Below are 19,418 nucleotides of genomic sequence, written 5' to 3'. Positions count from 1 at the left end.
GTCGTGGCAACTGACTTAAAAATCAGTTCATTACTTAAATGAAAAAATAAATATTGCCGAGAAAGGGTACGTATTTGCCCCACGGCGTGCGTATGAGGATATTGTGATTCAAGTCCAGCTGGGAGCGTCTGCAAATAGCAAACGCTACGTAGATGAATATGTGTGCGCTGAATATTGTAAAAAATTTTGTGTCTGTTGACAGTTCTGTTAAGTTATGCCTGAACACACAGTAATAAACTTAACGAGATGCTGGGGCATGGTTAAATTTTTGATGGGCAGGCGTATAGTTACGTATTCTTTGCGTCCATCTACTATTCTGTGTCTATCCTATTGGTGATGGTGGGTATTATTGGTAGCATTCGTGTTACCATATCAATGTGTCTTGACTTATTATATTGTTGTTACTACTTATTATATATTGGGCCGAAAATCACTTTTTTTCTCTCGAAACGGAAATAGTAACGGCAAATCCGACAGTACCTAAACAGCAGAAGATCTCAATATCTAGCAGTATAACTTTTTTGCTATGATGGGGTTTTATTAGCAACCCGTTGAGAAGCTACAGTCCGATTCGTCTAGCGGTCAAATCCATATACTACCAAGCCAGAAATTATATGCTGCTATAAAAACGGCAAAGGTGTACCAAACGTTAAACTTAGCGCTACTGAGAAATTTTATTACTCACAGAAGGGTAGAACTCGGCGACGCCAGTAGTTGACGCGTTAATTGGTCCATCATAATTCCGATTTCGACGCGTTCACCGTAATAGAAGCCTTTGGGTTTTCTTTTTGATGTCTCAAAGCGCGAACAGCGTTTTTGATTTGGGATTTTTTTATGCTCTGCAGATAATGCTGGGTCATAAAGGCTCAGCTCGAACGAATGTCCCAGGCGTACAATAAAACGACAAACGATGATCCAAAGTTTGATAAAAAAAAAACTTCGTGTTGTACTAGAGGCATCATCGTCATGTAAAACACACGGAGTGTGAGGTCTGATTTCTTGCGCAGGATGCTGTCACGCAGTGTTATTGAAACTTGTTGTACTTCCCAATCATTTTGTGCCCTGCGACAAAAACTCATAATATAGGTCATTATAAGTTGTCTATTCATACCAAATTAGTTACTAGCTACTGCTATTGAGAACGCCCAGAAAAAAAAAATAGATAAAAGTCACTTTCGATGTTCTCCTGAAAGCTCCTAGACACCTCCGAAGATGTAAACTTTATTTATCGTCAATTCCCCCGTCCCTGCTATCGCTTCTAAGTAACATACGCTTAGTTCCATTTGTAAAACCAACTTCTACAAAAAATCGCTACCAGTCATTTGGAAAATCGACGAAGTTACCTTCGTACATTGCCGCTTTCAGAGTTTCCAACTGACACTTTGCTAAATTAAGTTGAAATTCATATTGTAAGTCAACACAGCTTTCTAATAAAAATTCAATGGAGGTATCGGGCCGAACCGGAGCTTCATTGATACATGAGCGAACCCGCATTGAAATCAAAGTGGAATAACACATAGATTAACAAAAGATAACTATTAAAATAGTTTTGCAATCCAGCTTACGCCTAATATTTTCGAATAATAAACCGAAAGATAATCTTAAAATTGAGATATATCGGTATTCAGTCAAACGTTCAATATAGCTAGCCAAATAGAGATACTAAACATGATCTTCCTGACGAAAATGTAAACAAAGAAATCAAACAGATTTTAAACCCAATAGCTTTGAAGTCCTTCCACCATTTAATAGTTCTTTAAACGGCATCGTCGTTACGACATATACATATAGTGCGGGCGTTGTGAAGTAGTCTTAATGTCTGCGCCGTATCTAGTAGATGCCGGCTAAATCAAGCAAGTAAAGGTCGAGTCCCAGAAATCGAGTCGCACAGAGACCGGCAGTTGGGAGTTTCTCTTGTCGGCCACATCGTACCACGATAGCCGCCATCAATAGTAACAACACCTTTGACCTTGCAATTACGAGTTTCATCATCATAATCTCGATGTTGGATGGAAAACTCGTCGTATTTCAAGTTGCGGTGTGGCACAAGGACACAAAGTGACCTTGACTCCCCTACCGACCACGACGAATGTGAGCCAGGATCTGTTAACTTTAGATTCACGTTCCGCTGTCTTCGAGCTCATACACGAAGCTAAAAATTAATGTTACGCGCACATATATATTACACACGAATGACGTCCAAACTGTCGGTCTATATATAGTGTGAGAATATGATGCAGTTTTCCCACTCTCTCCCCTCCCCCTCTCCAAAAATACGTTTCTCTTTTGTATTTTTGAATTTTCATATAAATATTAAACGAATTGTCCTACCGGTTCGTTAGCGGTCAGTGGTTGAAATCGTGCCACATAATCACTTAATAACAATCACAGGCCTCGCCAAATTGTTAGTAATACTGTAAGTATGATCATTCGAACGTCTGTTACGTTCGTTCACAGACTCCCATTTTGCGACGTCGCTACGTAGCTGGTTTGCTTCGCTCCGGTAGTTTTACGCGAATCAACGGCTGCCACCTTGATCAGTCTGCCTGTACTTAAACGGTACGTAAAAAAGCGTTAGTGCCAGACAGTCACTATGCATATTATATCTCTCTATCCAAGTGACGGGCTGCTACTGAGCGCTAGCTGATTCCATAGATGAACGAATGGCGTCCGCCCTATTCTGGGGTATCGGGGTACCAGCAGCCCTCGCAACAATAGAATGCCATTACGATTCGGATGAAAGAATGAACTAATGTTTAGGATGCTAAGGTTCAAGCAATTATAAGGACCCGTAATGACAGCAGTTAAAAAGGCCACCGTTTACACCAAAAACTAGCCCTGATTACAAATAGAAAGATATGTTCTAAAAGTGAAATGATAACTGGCAGACGTATGTACGTACACCAGATCATATACTCGTTGGCCATTATGAACTGCTTAGTTTAAGCCCAGACATAATCAACTTCGTTTCACTGCACTAGCTATAGAAAACAGGAACTATGCTACAATGAATCTTAATGTGAAATCTATATAATGTGTATTGATACTGGACGAAGTTTATCTATCAATACTTTGTGATATTGCGTATGTTCAGTGGTTAGCGGCTGCTATCTGTCAATAGCAGAAAAAAGAACTGGAAGGTTTCGACGCTGAACGCGGCTGAAGTTGCTGCGCTTTGAATGCTCTATATAACGGAGCTAGCTTATGCCGTCTTTTTGACGAGCTCTCATAGGATATTCTGCCTCATCCGATCCTGCTCGATCCATAAGAATCGAATGAACTTGTCATTGAGCGCTTGTTTTCGTAGAATGTTGCCGAAAACCTGTCCGTTATATGGGCACCCGTTTCATCACAAGTTGACTTCGGGCTCGAACGAGGAACGCTGCTAAGATTTAACACATTCCCATCTTTAGAAATGCTTATAGCACAAGATTGTGTTTATTTTAGTAAACAAAAACACTCCTTGAAATTGTGAGGCACACAAGCATTCGGGCAGCCAGCTTTTTTGAGTCGAATATAATTTAAGGAGAAGATCTTTCCAATTTACAGAAATATCTTGTTCGAGCCGCCGCTGGTAATAACCGTCAAATCGTCCAGCTGTCTCGTTGGGAAACTTAATTTCTTTCCGGCTTAAAATGTCGAGAAAATTTAGAGGCTAGCTTATATCTCTCGGAACAAGGTTGGTATCGTAACCTGCGATACGGTTACGAAAACGAACCTACCATGCATTGAATAAAGTTAGATAATAAACATCAAAGAGGCTTTCTACGGCTCATAGAGTGTGAGCCACGCGTAAATCTACAGTTGAGTCAAGCTCAAACGACCCTGCAAAGCGAGCAGTTTGCCTATCTGTTTCGATATGGCATCACTGAACGAAGAAAATGAATAAGCAGCTAGGTTTGTGTCACATTTAATAATTTACGATGATAAAGCGCTATCCAAACTACATATGCTAAGCACACAAGCAAGCAAGTCTATCTGCCAAAGATGCGGATGTACCTTTGTAGTGACTCTTTTGTATTCAGTAACAAGTGTCTCAGGGAAATCGTGGACTGTAGGATAGACCATGTAGATATATAGCACAGCACAGAACTGTGCTGCAATAAATTTAGGGATCTGCCAGCATTCATAACCTGTACCCAGTCATATGCCCTCAGCGGGACATGGTACACCTTCTTTGGCCCTCTTCTAGATACATCGAAATAATATTCGCGCTAGCAGCTCGCTGTTTTAGATCTCCTGATGTGAGGCCAACATCCCCTCTGTGACCTTCCGTCACTTGGGTGGAATCATAGTCAGTCAGTGATTTCGTCTCATCCAGCCATTGGATACGTAAACCATTTTACTGCTTAGTTAGTTAGTTAGATAATTTACAGACCCGTGTTTTTTACGTGCAGTTAAGGATCGATAACATGCTAAGCATGAAAATGCCAGTGCCAGTGTGTGAGCAGAGCTAAAGGAAGCAACCTTAAACAGAAGCTACGGTAGCACAGAGAAGATCGATAAAAATACATTCCACCAAAGAAGCTCCTAGCACGCCGCTTTTAATCTAAAGTAGTCTGCCACGTTCAAGTGCCAGAGATGGACCATGGCGACCGCTCGTCGCACAGGCGTCAAACGTAAAAACAGAAGAACAGAATAATCGTGCGTTGCTACGTAACTGCCAGTTGACGGTACCAGATCCCTTCTCCTTGGTGAATGTAGGCTCAACATATATAGTAATATCCACATCATAACGCACCAACTTCGATAGATACCCGCCAAGCCACGTATACGTGTATATGGTCTAGCCTTAACTCAATACAACGCTTCATGAGTTGTAGTCGCATCCCCGGCCGCATTTCATCTATGAATTCCTGTTTGTGCCGCCCGCTTTCCTCTACCCTTACATTACACTTGTGCTGGACGAACAGCAGTGGGATGAAGTGCCAACATTTCATCCCGAGGCCCCGCCGACATCAGGGGTCGGTCATCGGGTCAGCAGCCTTCAATGGCGACAATGATGATGACTACGACAGCAGCAGCAGCAGCAGAAGTGGCGGCCGAACGACGGCGAGCGGAACCAGCGAGTAACGGTGTAAACGGTACACATATTTGCTGACGCGGTATCATAATTTGGACAAGGCTAGTAATTAACAATTCGCCACACAGACTCTGATGATAACAGTACAATATTTTAACGAAAAACAACAAGATTGTCATCTTCTGTGCAGTAACAACAATAGAACGACGATAAGGATGAGGATAATAATGTTCTTGGAACAAGAGGACGACAACGGCCACGAAGAAGAAGACGTTTGAAAGGGGAGAAGGCCTGTGGCGATGCCGCACGTGCTGCTGATGCATGCAGAAGGTTATGAAAGCAGATGTCAGACTGTTGTCTTTGCAGGCAACAGTTAAAACAGTAGCACAATGGGCACCGTCATACCTCCAGTTTAGTCTGCCATGGTCGCTTTTGTCGCTAGTTTTCCTGTTCTATATCGGCCGAACACGTAGCGTACCACAGGCCAGGCATCGGTGACATAATGCCGCTGTCGTCATGAAAGATCACTGCCTCCGGACCGCTAGAAGCCTTACCCAGATCAGCACGATAATATCACACAGTTATAGATGAAATGTACACTGTGCATTGCTATTAATGGGTATTTTGTTTTCTCGATAACATTGACAGTACTATAAAAGGGCACTTTCCTTAACAGCGCATAAATATATCAAAAGGAGGGAGTAAGCGTTTTACTCATCTAGCTAGCCACCTAGTTCATCCATAGCAATACTGCAGCATGGCGCCACACTACAAACGCATCATACTGAATGAGAAGTATGCCGAATTAGAAAAAAAAATGGGTTCAACGATCTACGAGTGCTCCGCACATACCCATTTTTTGCTAGGGCTATTAGCGTATAGCCCTCTTCAAGGGCTAGACGAAAGCTTTGCCACCTTTGTCGAAATCCTTCGGTTCGACCCTTATTGATGGCCACCGCTTGAACGTTCCGCGCATCAATATAGTACTAATAAGCATAAATATATTAGTTAATATTATTACTCAGCATTGTTTCAAATTCGAACGAATGTTTGATTTCATAATATAAAATAAATAACAACAAACAATATAGTTACGGATATATTTATTTATCTGCTTATAATCAACACTGTTCTCAGTAAAATACAAGCTATATATATATATATATATATAGGTGTATTTATCAACATTTTTACGATTTTTTTAATCGGTAACATTTATTTTGTCACTTCGCTTTCAACATATATATGTATATACATACATATATATATATATATATATATACATGTTGGAAAGGTAAAAAAAAGGACGAAAGGCAAGACGAGAAATTACTGTATACTACTGTGAGCAGAACCTTACAAGAACAGAGAGTTTAGGCGTGGGGGGCGATAAATTTCGGGGGGTCAAGTGAATTTGTTCGATAATGGTTCTTGGATTCTGTACGGAAGCTTTTGAATATATTAAAACTTGCTTCTACATGCTCAAGGTCGCATCTGATCGTTCTCACTATAACGCAATAATACTACCTACACCTGTTCCTCTACTCATGGGAGCCATATATATATAAGTATATATATATATATATATATATATATAAGAGGGACATTTGAACGAAACGATTGCTGGTCTCAAGTGGCAACTCCATAAAAAAATAAAGCGAGAAATAGTCTTTTAGTTCTAAATGTACGTGACGCTGGCTCGTTTACGGTTTCGAAAGAAAGCGTTGGCTCGAAAAGCCGTCTCATGTACTGGGCACAAAAGCCATATTGGGGTCTCGGTAGAATACGATTGATTAAAGCTAAGCTAGGGTACTGTTCAGTGAGAACCGCTTCCAAGCTTTAACTTTGTGTAAGTTCGATTGTCCCAAGCAGATCGGAAGTAAGTTAACTACTAGTTAAGCTTTATTTGATGGCATTGTCTTTGCTACTATCGACTGCGATTAGCATTTTTGCTGCTCAAAGCATCTGTTTACTTAGTATAGTTAAAACTTTTCAGTAACCGAAAAATCAGCTCGAGGAGAATGTTCACCCACGAAGCCGAAACGAGATAGGAGAGAACTAAATAAACCATGGCGTTGAGAGATATATTCAAGATACGCTTTATTTAACCTTTAAATGTGAATGAGCCGTTGGCACTGCTGAGACTCTTCATTGATACCATCGTACATAAAGATGCTTTATCATTAAGTGTACCATCGTCTGTCCTATTGTCTGCCGACCTGTCTGTATAGAGTGTTGATAAAATGTGTTCGAAAACGATGGACGGGTAACTGTCGAACGCGCACCGCAGTGATAGCAGACAAATCATCTACGGTTCACAGGAAGTGATGACAGTTGACATCGCCAACATACGTACCGTTACGCTTTCGATTGATTGGTCAGTGTGGCGTAAGCAGGTGGCATATACTTAGGCTGATGGTTCATAGGCGTTGCGTTTAAGGCTTATGTTGAGTGGCGCTGTTGATCGATGAATAGCGATTATGACCACATCATGGCCAAGGATGTTTTTTTAAATGTTTGTTTTCCATTGTTGTCACTGTGTGCGGTACTGGACCTGATGACAGCTACTGGCTTGTACGACTATAAAAGCATGTTCCAATAGATCTATCTGGCTTATGAATCTACCTAGAACGCGAATTTCGGCACCACCGTTCCACGCATTGTATATTCCAGATCGCTCAATGTAACTTCGTTCGAACGCTTCGCTTTTTTCCTGAAAGCACCTAAAGTAATCGGCGATGATGTCACTGCGGTCCGAATTTCTCGGCGTTTATGGATCAATGAAGTTCCTAGCTCAGGCATAACCTCTCCATCAGGAGCGTCACCCGGACGTAATAATAGTCGATAACCAGAGACGGGTTCGTTGACAATGGCGGTCATCGCATGGGTGTGTCGAGTTCACTAAGTCCCTAGTGTCCCTCCGTTTGGCTACTTGGCCGTCGATCGATGACAAAATCACAAATTATCGGCACTTAATCGGCATTGTGGGTTCCGACTATCGGGGCACGTTCAAAGGATGACTGACTGCCTGGTGGAAAGCAGCAATTAAGCTCTCATTGAAGGCTTCGGAATGGTTGTACCTTTCTGCTGGCTAGTCAAAAGGGAATATCTACACGCAGTCTGATGATGCCATCAGCGCCTCAGCAACGAACGATTTGATCGGAAGCGTGATCTATTCTAAGCGTTATGCACATGGCAGCGGACCCCTAAAAAGTTGTAACGCTTTACGACAATGCTTATGGTGTTCAGCTCGTCGAAACAAGGAGTGATACTTTGTCAGATGGTAGTATCTTCATCGTTCGATAAACGGCAACCGGACTAGATATCGCATGGCAGCAGACGGCCATTGACCTCCCTGCTGGTCGAAAACCACTCAGACCATCGCGTGACAATTTCATAAAAACCAAAAAAGCCGTTTGTATGGTCGCCGCATAACGTTGGTAAATAAATAATTTTCGAGCGGCTAGTATACTTGCAGTGTTACAAATGGAACGGTCGGTGTCCTAATTAACCAATGTATTTACCCTTTTCCTCAATAGTTTATCTAGAGGTCAGTCCTTCAGCTGGTCTAGAAAAGGTAGAGCTATACTTGTGAAGTAGAGTAAATCTGACGTTTCGTAAATACAAGTGAAAAGTTAGGCAAAACTGGAGGCGCTCTTGGCCTGATTGATATTCTGTATTTTATCTAATCTATAGAGCTACTATACATAGATGTTCTACGTAGGTATTTGTATAATAGATAGATTTAGCTCGTTAATGAGGCCTCAGCCTAATGAGCGTTATACGTCGCAGGTCTATTAGCGTCGTCGACTTCGTATTAGGTCATTGTCGCCATCTATTATGTATCTATTACATTTGCCTTCTGCGGTGCAGTATTATACCACGGCTATGGCAAATGGTGTAAAGGTGTGATTGAATTGTCGATTAATTGATTAGCATGAATGAGGGTCATCAGCATTTTATTCTATCTAGAAGACTTTTTGATATACTCGAATGGAGAATGATCTGCCAACGATTTCGGTCTTCGTGATGGCTCAGCGACAAAGGTTTGAGCTTGAAAATCACCCACGGATGCTTGAAGAGCCTGCGTATTCGTCGTCTTGACGACGTCCTCTTGCGAAGACGCCTGCGGCTGTAGCGAGATGTGCCCTTGCTGAGCTTCGAAGTGCAGGGGTAGTGGTCTGAACTGCACTGGCTGCTCCTGCAGCTGGGGGTGAAGAAGGGGCTGTGACTGAAGAAGTTGAGCTGGTTGATGTTGCAACTGGGTCGACCGAATTACATGTGGTCCGAGTTGCGACACCGCTGATGGTGAAGGGGTTGAATGAAACAATTGAGTTTGTGGGATAGACCGAAACTGGGGAGGCGAACGCGTTTCGATATGCTGCGGAATAGGTTGGGCGAGAACTTGGTATTGCGATGATCGACCATGGGTTAGCAGGTGTTGTTGAGAGCCAATGTTCAGGGCCTGTAGAGGTTGCTGCAAGTTGGGTGGAAGTAAATGCTGCAAGCTCGGCGCACCGCCTTGCAAATGCTGTAAAGAAGTATGCGACAATTGTTGAGTCAGCGGTGTCTGTAGCGTCTGCGAATGTTCCTCTTGTAGGCCATGGGCTCTTGCAACCTGCTGCGGAGCCGACAGGTGCTGCGGGGTTGTTTGAAGTAACTGAGTGGGTGGGTGCTGTTGAGTCTGATGCTGTGGCTGAAACGTGGCCACAGGTGGCTGTTGGTAGTGTGGGGGAAGAACCTGCGAAGGAAGGTGTTGCGATGGATGTGAGGGTGCATGTTGTGTAGAGGAAACTGGAGCTGCTGGAAATGGCGATTGCGGAATTTGAGGAGATTTCGCATAGCGCTCTGGAGTGGTGTGAATATGTGGTGGCTGCGAAGGTGGAACGATAGAAGGAGAACGCTGTTGATGATTGGAAGGTGGCGCATCCTGAAGAGTTTGTGGCTCTTGGAAAACGCCTGGTCCTTGATTGGTTAGGGAAAAGGGTTGCAGCGAAGGGGGAGGGACCGCAGTTGGAGGATCATTAAACGTTTCTGGAGACAGTGAAGCTTGAGGCGAGGGTCCCTGGATGTTGTCTGGGGATGTTCCTTGATGGTAAGCGATATGGGGTCTAGGATGTACGCGAGCTGCAATTTGAAGCGCTGACTGGCTATGTAAATGCTGCGAAGCTAACTGTGTAGGAATAAATGCTGCATGGCCGCTAGGGAGTTGTTGCGATACTTGCGGGGGTCTCGTATAAAGTGGCGCTTGGTGGTGGCGGTCATGTTGGGGCTGATGATGTACGTTGGCCTCGGCATGTTTAAAACTAGCCTCCGTAGTCTTGTACTGTTCAAAACGTGGCGCTGGGACAGTCAGAGCTGTATTGGTGAATTTGCTAACGATTGCCTCTTGGTTTTGGAGAAATGTTGGCGCTTGCTTAGCGAAATATTCTTGCAAAGGAGTTTGCGGAAGGCCTGAAGGAGAGCTAGCTTGAGGAAACTGTACGGGTTCTGACTGGCGATAATATCCAAGGTTAGGTGCTGGTGCGTCGTGAATAGTTTCAGGTTCTACGTGGTGTCGAGGAAATTCTCGCTGTTGAGGCACGATTTTTAACTCCGGACGCCTCTGCTGATCGATTGCTTGCAATGGCACCTCTTTCAAAGGTAGTTGGATATGAAGCGGTTGCTGAGCAAGCTTCAATGCCGCAGCCCGTTCAATCTCAGTCAGCTTGGGATATAAGGGAATCTTCAGGGTTTCCGTGCCTGGAGTTGCTTGAAGAACGGATTGAAACTGAGGCGTTGCGGGCTGTTTAAGACGTGTTTGGTAAAGAGGTTTAGGTTGTAAATGAGACGGCGCTGACGGGTAACTCTGACCTATTAAACCAGTCTGAGAACCACTTGGTGATAATTGAGGGGTGGGCTTATGGACAACAACAGCAGTTGGCGTCCGACGTGGCGGAGCTACAGGCGTAGCTTGGTCATGAAGGGAAGCCTGGACTGCCACTACGGAATGCACCACCGGTTGGCTAAGAGGGCTAGGCTCTGGAGATGCAGTTTTTGGTGGCCGAACTAGCTTGTAGGCTTCAGAAGGACCGGCCAGCTTTCCTGGTGGGGGTAGAAACCCAGTAACTGACGAGCCTTCGAATAGCGGCACTGGTTTAAGATCACCAACTGGATCGTCGTATACAACAGGTTTAGAACCAGTGAGTGGTGAGTTAAGTTCCCTTGCCGGTGTTCCATCGCCATGCTGAAGAGGCTGGCGCTTCTTTTTAAAGATTGGTTTCGCCAATCTTCGCCTTACGGGAGGAGCGTGTTCTGCAGGTACGTAAAAAACAGTAGATTGATCACGAATGGTCTGACTTAATTCCAGTCCGTTTTCCGTGGTCTGGAGACCTTCATCAGAGTTTAGGTTTAGTTTTTTTTTGCGAAGGACTTTTCTTCGTGGCAGTGACTTTTTCGGTGGATCATCATAAATCAATCGATTGGGCGGCGGGCTTTTAAGAGGTGCTCGAACGTATGCATGTACAGGCCCATCATACATTTTTGGACCATTTGGTAGAAGCGTAGTTTGGTACATAGAAGAAAGAATGTTAAATTTTGAGGGGTCAAATTTGGGGGAATTAGCTTGAAAGTTCTCTTTGCGGATTATTGACGGGTGACCTTCGGACTGCTTCTTAGTGGAGCTAATTCGCAGCGGTTCGAAGGTTGGCGAAGAGTGCTGTACGACAGTTAAAGGTGTTTGTTCCAGGTAGTTGTTAGGAATCGGGATGGGTGCTTGATACTTCAGTGGTACCACCAAAGGTCCTGTTGGATCATAGCGTGCCACCTTCACTGGCCCCAAAGGAAGAATCGGGCTTTGCATCGGCATTGTGATTGGAGTTCCGATTATATTAAGAAGAGGCCCGATCTGAATAGCCTTTGGATGTGGCTTGTACTCAATACTTTGAGAAGCCGGGCTTGAAAAGTAAACTGATTTTCCTGTTTCATACATCCTCACCGGGCCGTTCGGTAACACAGGTGCATGAAAGGACGACGCTGTAAACAGAGAGCCCTTAAGCTTCACTGAAGGCTCGCGTAGCTTCACTGAAGTCTTGACAGGAAGAGTCATAGGCGAATCCTTGTCATCGAGGAGTACGATCGTTGGCCGTTTTTGCACAAGTGAAGCTGCAAACAAAATGAAAATTGTGACAGGTTTGATTTAATTCATGGCGAATATCAATTGAATTTCATCAACCTCTAACAATGTTTTTTGAATGAGTCCTAATAACTTAATTATGGCTGCAAATCAAAGCATCTAATCTAGTATGTGTTTTGATTGTTTATTTGCCTGTGGAATACTTTCATATTAAAGTTATCCCTGTTGCATCACTTGGTGGCTGGCTACTTGAGAGCTCAGATTAGTGCTTTATCAGAGCACATAAGTAACAGTTAGTTCAAAGCTAACATTAGCGATGAAATATCAAACATAACATAGATGATAGTTTAGAAGTTAGAAACGTAGTACTGCCTTCGGCGCAAAAGGGACAATTTTATAAAATAATAATAACCTCTCTTTTGATCGTCTTGATTGCGTTGTGATTGTGAGGGGCATTCATTGATTATTACCTTCGAGTATATCCATGATCGAACTTAACCAAAAATATGTCTCGTGAGTATTCAGGAAAGTGAACGTCCATAGTCAGTGTTGGAAAATATGACTAAGGATCAGAGATGGACTATATAGAAACTTTGCTGAACGCACTCATTTTAACTTGCGCCTATAAATTTTGGTGGTTAAAGGCTGTTGCTTAATCTATTATTTTCCAGTAAGCAGACGTTATCTAGGAACTATCACTCTGCTGAAAGGTCAACATGTGTCTACGCTCAAATCGTTTCCGTGCTATCTATTCAATTAATAAGCAAGCTGTTGCATTACCGCTATAAGAAACTTGTACGAATGATCTCTTCTCACGCCTAATTCAATAATTTACCTGCAGTCTGATGCGAGTTAGTACCGGGTTCGTTCGTTTTGATTTGTACACGAAACCCATTTTCATCAGCAACGTATTGGACAACGCGCTGGCGGCCGTCGGCATCAGTGAATCCGTAAGAGCCAATTTTTCGTCCGTTTCCATCGCCAACTTCTTTGTGAAACTTGTGCGACTTATCTCCATCTCCGATTTCATAGCCAAAATTGTAGTTATCACCATTTACAGGTGATGGTGCAGAGGCAGCAGGAAGTGTTTCTGGCCGGTTCCTAACAATTTTCTGTTGAAATATGAAAAAATCACTTTGTCAGTCGATTCTACTAGGCTGTTACGGATAAATCCGATAAACCTTGATACTGAATAACTTTTGAACTACGCGCCGTTAGCAGACGGAATGTGGCTGGTGAACACTTTAATCTTGCAAGTGAAAACTGATTGAAAATATCTTAGACGAAATGAGTTCGGAAGCAATTACATGTTTTAGTCTCGAAAATCAACGTTTAGTGATCAAGTTTTTGTTTCTCGAAGGCCACAACGTTGTAGAAATTCAGCGAATACACTAGGTAAAAAGGCCTTAAGCGAAAGCAAAGTACATGAATCACCAACCGCTTCAAGAACGGAGCTTGTAGTGTAAATACCATCGAAGAGATGACCCGGAGGACGAGAGCGCGTTGCCGAAATCGAGAAGGCTTTTCACGTAGGCAGAGCTTGGAGTCTAAGGGCCCTATCGGCCAATATTGGCATTTCACATGTACCGTGTTCTAAAATTACTACTCATTTTACAAAAAAAAAATCGGGAATTGAGTAAAAAATTATTTTTTCGTGAATTGACTCCAAGACAGTTAGAAATGTGTATGGTGTGTTACACGTTGCACAGCTTAAATCACTATATAGGCCAAGCATATCCCGTTATCCGGCATATCCCTCTCCGAGAAACCATAGAGTGAAAGAAATTACATATGGAGACACAAATGGTAGGCTGCTGAGAAACTGCTGAGACAGCCGGATCAGCTTGTAACGACTTAATGCCCTATTAAAATTGACTATATATTGCCTAGTAACCCGTAAAAATGTACCCATAATGTATTCAAAAACCGACTGTTACTAAATCATAGGAACTGTACTGTTTATTGCAACAGCATGGGCTCTAAGAGGTTCTAAACCTTACAAAGGTACCAGTGACAGAATTTCTAAATTTTAATTCAATCAACATGCTCTTGTAACAGGCCCTGACGGAACAGGTAGACAGAAAAATTGCAAAAATACTAACTTTAGCAGTTCGACGATAACTGTTTAAAATATGAGTGCTTATAAAAAAAGAATGGGAGAATTAATTTAACGGAACGCAGTCATGTAAGCGAGGGGTGATAGAATGGGGCTAAAGAAGGTGCAATCGAACGGATACTTGACAATAGAAGTCCCGAAGATGCAATCGAAGGAAACGTTTTTTTCGACCGTCGAATCCTCCCTTGGAAAATTAAGGAGAGTTAGTTTAAGCTTCGCAATGCGAACCATCATTCTAGACTAGACTTTTTGACTTAATAACATTGTATAACTGAGGCCTTAAGTCATCAAATAAAGGAGCGAAAATTACTCCGCCATTGAATTCTCTTTGGGCTGTGAGTATCATCGAAAAGTAAGTTTCAATGTGTAGGGAGTAGGAATGAAGGTGGTCTGCTTTTTAGTAACAAAGCAATTTGCTTTTTAATCACAAAAAATATGTACTTCATATAAGCAGTCTAAAAAAGTGATGGCCAACAATTATTTTTGATAAGAAACATAATACAGAACAGAGAAAATGGATGGACCGAATACAGGGCTCATCAGAGTTTCGAGGCTACTCTTACAATGTATGTTGCTGTGATTTTGTCTCCGTTTCATTTCAGTGTCGTTGTCTGGTCCACCGTATTACAAGGGCACTAGTGGCCCCAGTATACGTGCAATTATTATAATAAATAATTCTACTAGTTCATATATTTGGTCGTCTTCTCGTAATTGTCGTCGGCGGCTGTTGCTTTAGCCATTGTTACTTCCCTACCTTCTTTCACTTCAGAATATAAAATAATGGCTGTGGCCAAAGGACATGACGCATGTACCGCATCTGGGAACGCATCAGCTTAAACAAAAGAAGTCATATCTATCCCTGTCGTTAATAGATTTATCACCACGGGTGATGCTTGTCCATCTGTTCAATTCTAGGGTTCATTCTGAAATCGGTCTTTTTCGATGACTTGTATCCGACCGATATAGGCTATATCTTGGCGGATTTTTTGTAACAACGGCCACAATGCTTTGCACGCGGTGCCTTTTTCTCGTTGATGCTGTTGTTATGGGATGATTATCGCCGCTTCTTTAACCGTTATAGTGACTATCAGATTAAGTTATTGCTGGTGTACATATATAAATCGAGCTTTATAAATTTCGGGCAGTTATGTGTAAAAATAAATACGAATAAATATCAGCATCTCGAAGTGACATCTGCTGATAACCTGATCGATCGATTGATTTGAGGGACAGTTCTTAACAAAAAAAAACATGGGCACCTCAATCGATCAGTCAAATGCACATTTCGTTATACAGTGATACGAGAGCATGTATACGATTGAAAGCCTGAGCTATATTAAAGTTCGAACTTACTTTCGACAAAAGCCAAACTGTGTAGTTCCGAATCCTTCTATTTACAAGAGAACGATGTACCTCGCAGCTCCTTCTGCGAGGCGAAACAAGGGCAGTCTTCGCTACAGGCCATGCCTCCGACCTAACGCATAAGTGTAGCGCGACGCCAACAGCATAGATATTTCAATCATATGGATGCATTATTACAAAGTGGTCTGTTTCATCCATGTTGAAATAGACTGTGTTTTTCTATGAGTTAAGACAGCTAATGCATACCTACGTCTAAACCGAGCCAGCTTATGCGGCGAAGATGACGTACATTGTTGTGGAGAAGTTGTTTGGTGCGGCTGTGCCCGGCGTGTCGTGAAGGCGCGGTAACTACATTGTCACTCAGTATTGCTATCATTGGCATTACGATGATCATCAGCCTGTGCATTCTATCCAGCACGTTATATATAAGATGACAACGTTTCAATGTTTAGTCCTGTATCTCTGGCAGTCATAGCACACGTAATATTTGACAATTGCGTCTGATGCGGCTGCTGCTGTATCTTCGTCTAATGTGTGGTCAACCTGAGACTTAAATAGGTGCTATCTTCTTTTCCATCAGCCGAGTTGAGTTCCGGTAGAATGCTTCGCCTTATTTGTATTATTGTTTTGGATTCGCATTGGTAGAAGTGTAAGTAAGCAGTACAATACACGCACCATGGACGGTTGTGCAGGCTGTGTCTTAGGAGGAAAATTCATTTTTCTATGTATTATGAGAGCCAAAAAAGAATTGCCCATTGCATGGGCCACCCCTTGTTGACGGCGGCCATCATTCGTCCGTTCACCTGTGCAGTAGGAGGAGAAGGGCCTTACACTGCCCTACAAAGCTTCAAATAGAAACAAGCATATCTTTTTACTATCTTTTGTGTTAGTAAAAACGTCTATACATTACCTCTAGCAAAGCTGCACGATTCGTTTACCACTACTGTGTAGTCTTCTAGAACAGCGGCCAACTTTTCTTTCATTCAAGACCTACCGATATTTGAAACAACGGCAAGACATAGATGTCGATGATGCTGACGGCAACACGCTTTTTAAAGCGCAGCCACGATGAACAGATGATTTACGCTGATTAATGGCGTGTGTGAGTTTCTATTCGGAGAATTGAAGCTTCGAGTAAGATTTGCAGAACTCTGAGGCTAAAAATAATATAACGGACCTATTGATATTACCGGAAATGATACCTTCCTTCACTATTCTCAATATCGTGTAAACATAGTGTATAATCCTTCATTCAAGTTCTTCCTTCAAAGTTCTTCATTTGTCAATAGGTAAATTGCGTCTTAAATTTGACGTAAATGGCTAATAGTCCGCTTCTTTCATGCCAGGTCAAAAGCATGTATATTGAATAAAGGGTCATAGTTATTGCACTGTTTATTATAGCGCAACTATTAACGACAACATGATCCTATATGGCTTCAGGCAAATAAACAGGATTTAAGTTATAGTTTTTTTGTTATTTGCATTCGCTAATTCGCGGACTGGGGTCAGTTCAAAAACACATCATAATAAGATTCTGATACAGCATATAGCATCCTGTTCCTAATGTTATGTGATTCATGGTAGCAAATAATGGTGTGAAAACCCAAAGGAAAAGAAACAGTAGAACCGTTCACGTAGCATAATTTGAAAAGAAAAATCAAAGGCTTGGAGAGAACCAAAATTACACGCAGACACCTAGAAAGAAAACGAGCGATGTAGGGTTGCCAAGAGAAATTATACTGCAAATATAAATAAAGCGACTAGACTGTAATGAACGGTTACCTAAAGCGAGAGGGCGGAGAGATGATTATTCAGTGTCAAAACACTTAGAGAGAGGAAGAAATAAACTTTCTTTTTAGTGTTATGAGCAGGTTAGCGGAAGTATTGGTAACGGTCCGGTATTATATAAATTAAATCAATAAAATATCTATTGTTAGAGAATCTACGGTAGGCTGTACGATAGCAGTTGGATTAAGGTGCTCAAAGGCTTTAGACACGTCGGGGATCATCTCGGCCTTTGCAGGGCCACTGATAACGTGCGTTCGAATATCGTTCTAAGGACGTGTTTCATAAAATCCCATGAGGGTGTGATGAAAAAGTTGCTCTTCAAGGCGAGATTGTAGCTGGTTAGGTATATGGATATGACTTAATATTTCTATGAAAAATAAGGCGTACTTTTATTTGTTAGGTTTTTGCCCTTAGAAACGGGAATTAACGGTTATTCTAAACGCAGCTAGGACTGCAGAAGTAGTAGGATAACCCTCACAACGGCGACCAGGCGATATATGATAACGGTTAGAACCGTCAGATGAGATTGCACCATCATTCGGGAGGCCTATAAGCTAATCGCTATACCAATTCGAGTGATATACGGTACGCCTGGCTATGTATGTATAGGGAACCATTAGCGGCACCACAGGCGGCTGATATATATCCTGGGCAATTTATTCAATAGTAGTATATAATAGGCATATATTTGCTGTACGTCCAGACGAAAATCAACGCCCGAAGACACACCAAGAAAATTGTCTTGGAACATGAGCTAGAAGGTCCTAGAAGTGGGGAATAATCCAGAAAATTTTTCGTTATCAGAAAATCATCAACAAAGACCGACTGGCCGGTCTGATATGTATTGTACGAGCTGACTTGACTTAGCCTACCCTCCCTTCAATGGCTGCAAGAGACCGTCGAACTAAAATGCTTGACGTGAACGCATTTTTATTATGGCTTCTGGGTGAATGACGAACTCCTTGCTACGTGCTGCCACACGCTTCCGAAGTATGAAGTCGACTTTGTTGAAATAGTACCGGCTATTATGGTAAAGAATTCTCTAGCGATCAGCTATTATATGTGCATCGCAACAGGGGTCAAGATCACGAAACAAACTTCGGCCAAAAAAACCATACCGAGCCCGGCTTCGAAAGAGATTTTGCAGATTAGAGAAAAATTGATTAGAATTATAATCATTTTTTAATCGTATCAAAATTTCTAGCATACGTTGATTGTACTTTTGGGTACGATTTTATTTTGGGTTATCGCCTAAAATGGTCCAGTATCTTAGTCGTTAGTAATTTCTGCGTGTGCTCCGATGATGGAGTGTCTTTGTGAACATCATACCTGTAACACACCGAAAACTGCCATCTTCGTTGCTGTTCATTCATCAGGTCTTGTAACCGATTTAGCAGATACGGTACAGTGTGATTTATTATATAAAGACGCTACATAGCGTAAGTTATTATCACTATTATAGGTACCGACTACTGCGCTCCAATGTTGTACTTGTTTTCACTTGCGACTGAATACTTCAGACATTGAACTGAAATTAAGCCTTCACTTGAAATACTCGACCCCATGTAAGCATATCCAGATATATCCAAAGCACTAAAGTGGACTATAGTATCGGCGACTACGCTGAAATTGCAAGTTTTGCTTACTGCTGGAAACTGTTCGTCAGGGAAACAATGACTCTTCTACTGACTAATGCTCATTCATACATGCCACAGCTATTTGTATTAAACAGGACTATATCATTAGATGTTCTATCGAAGTGTCTATTTCACGGATAAGCCGTAACGCTCTTCACGAAGAATTAGTAAAAAATGAAATTCTATTTTCTAAAAAAGTGACAATAAATAGGTTTCTTAGGCGTAGATGAATCAGTGAATGAGTGCCATGATCGTTTCGTATCTACGAATGAAATTCTGTCGTTGCGTTGAATCTTCGTACGCCAAACTGGAACTTCTCAGTGCCGCTTTCGTCAGTCCGTTCCTCTTCGCCTCAGTGCACGCACATGCACATCTGAGCAA

At 42.2% G+C, this 19,418-nt stretch overlaps 1 protein-coding gene and 2 long non-coding RNA genes across 4 annotated transcripts in view; 2 read left to right on the top strand and 1 right to left on the bottom strand.

Annotated features, from left to right (window-relative positions):
• Positions 1-19,418, top strand: part of LOC111272327 (uncharacterized) — a 38,181-nt gene that overhangs the window by 9,380 nt on the left and 9,383 nt on the right. The window lies entirely within an intron of this gene.
• On the top strand, positions 2,347-6,113 carry LOC147751874 (uncharacterized). The gene is made up of 2 exons (XR_015315705.1): positions 2,347-2,559; positions 4,398-6,113. It is a non-coding gene; the product is annotated as an uncharacterized LOC147751874 (long non-coding RNA).
• The window catches only part of LOC111272326 (uncharacterized), a 35,711-nt gene continuing 23,388 nt past the window's right edge, over positions 7,096-19,418 (bottom strand). For both annotated transcript variants that reach the window (XM_022853727.2, XM_086973237.1), the window contains 2 exons: positions 12,970-13,246; positions 7,096-12,163 (listed from right to left, as the gene is read on the bottom strand). In XM_022853727.2, coding sequence (XP_022709462.1) covers positions 8,985-12,163; positions 12,970-13,246 — 3,456 coding nt within the window. In that variant the 3' untranslated portion in view covers positions 7,096-8,984. The remainder of the gene's footprint in view (positions 12,164-12,969; positions 13,247-19,418) is intronic.

The sequence above is a fragment of the Varroa jacobsoni genome, unplaced genomic scaffold (genome assembly GCF_002532875.2).
Source record: "Varroa jacobsoni isolate VJ856 unplaced genomic scaffold, vjacob_1.0 contig02036, whole genome shotgun sequence".
In the NCBI taxonomy this organism is placed as follows: Eukaryota; Metazoa; Arthropoda; class Arachnida; order Mesostigmata; family Varroidae; genus Varroa; species Varroa jacobsoni.
This window is presented reverse-complemented; position numbering and strand designations above follow the sequence as displayed.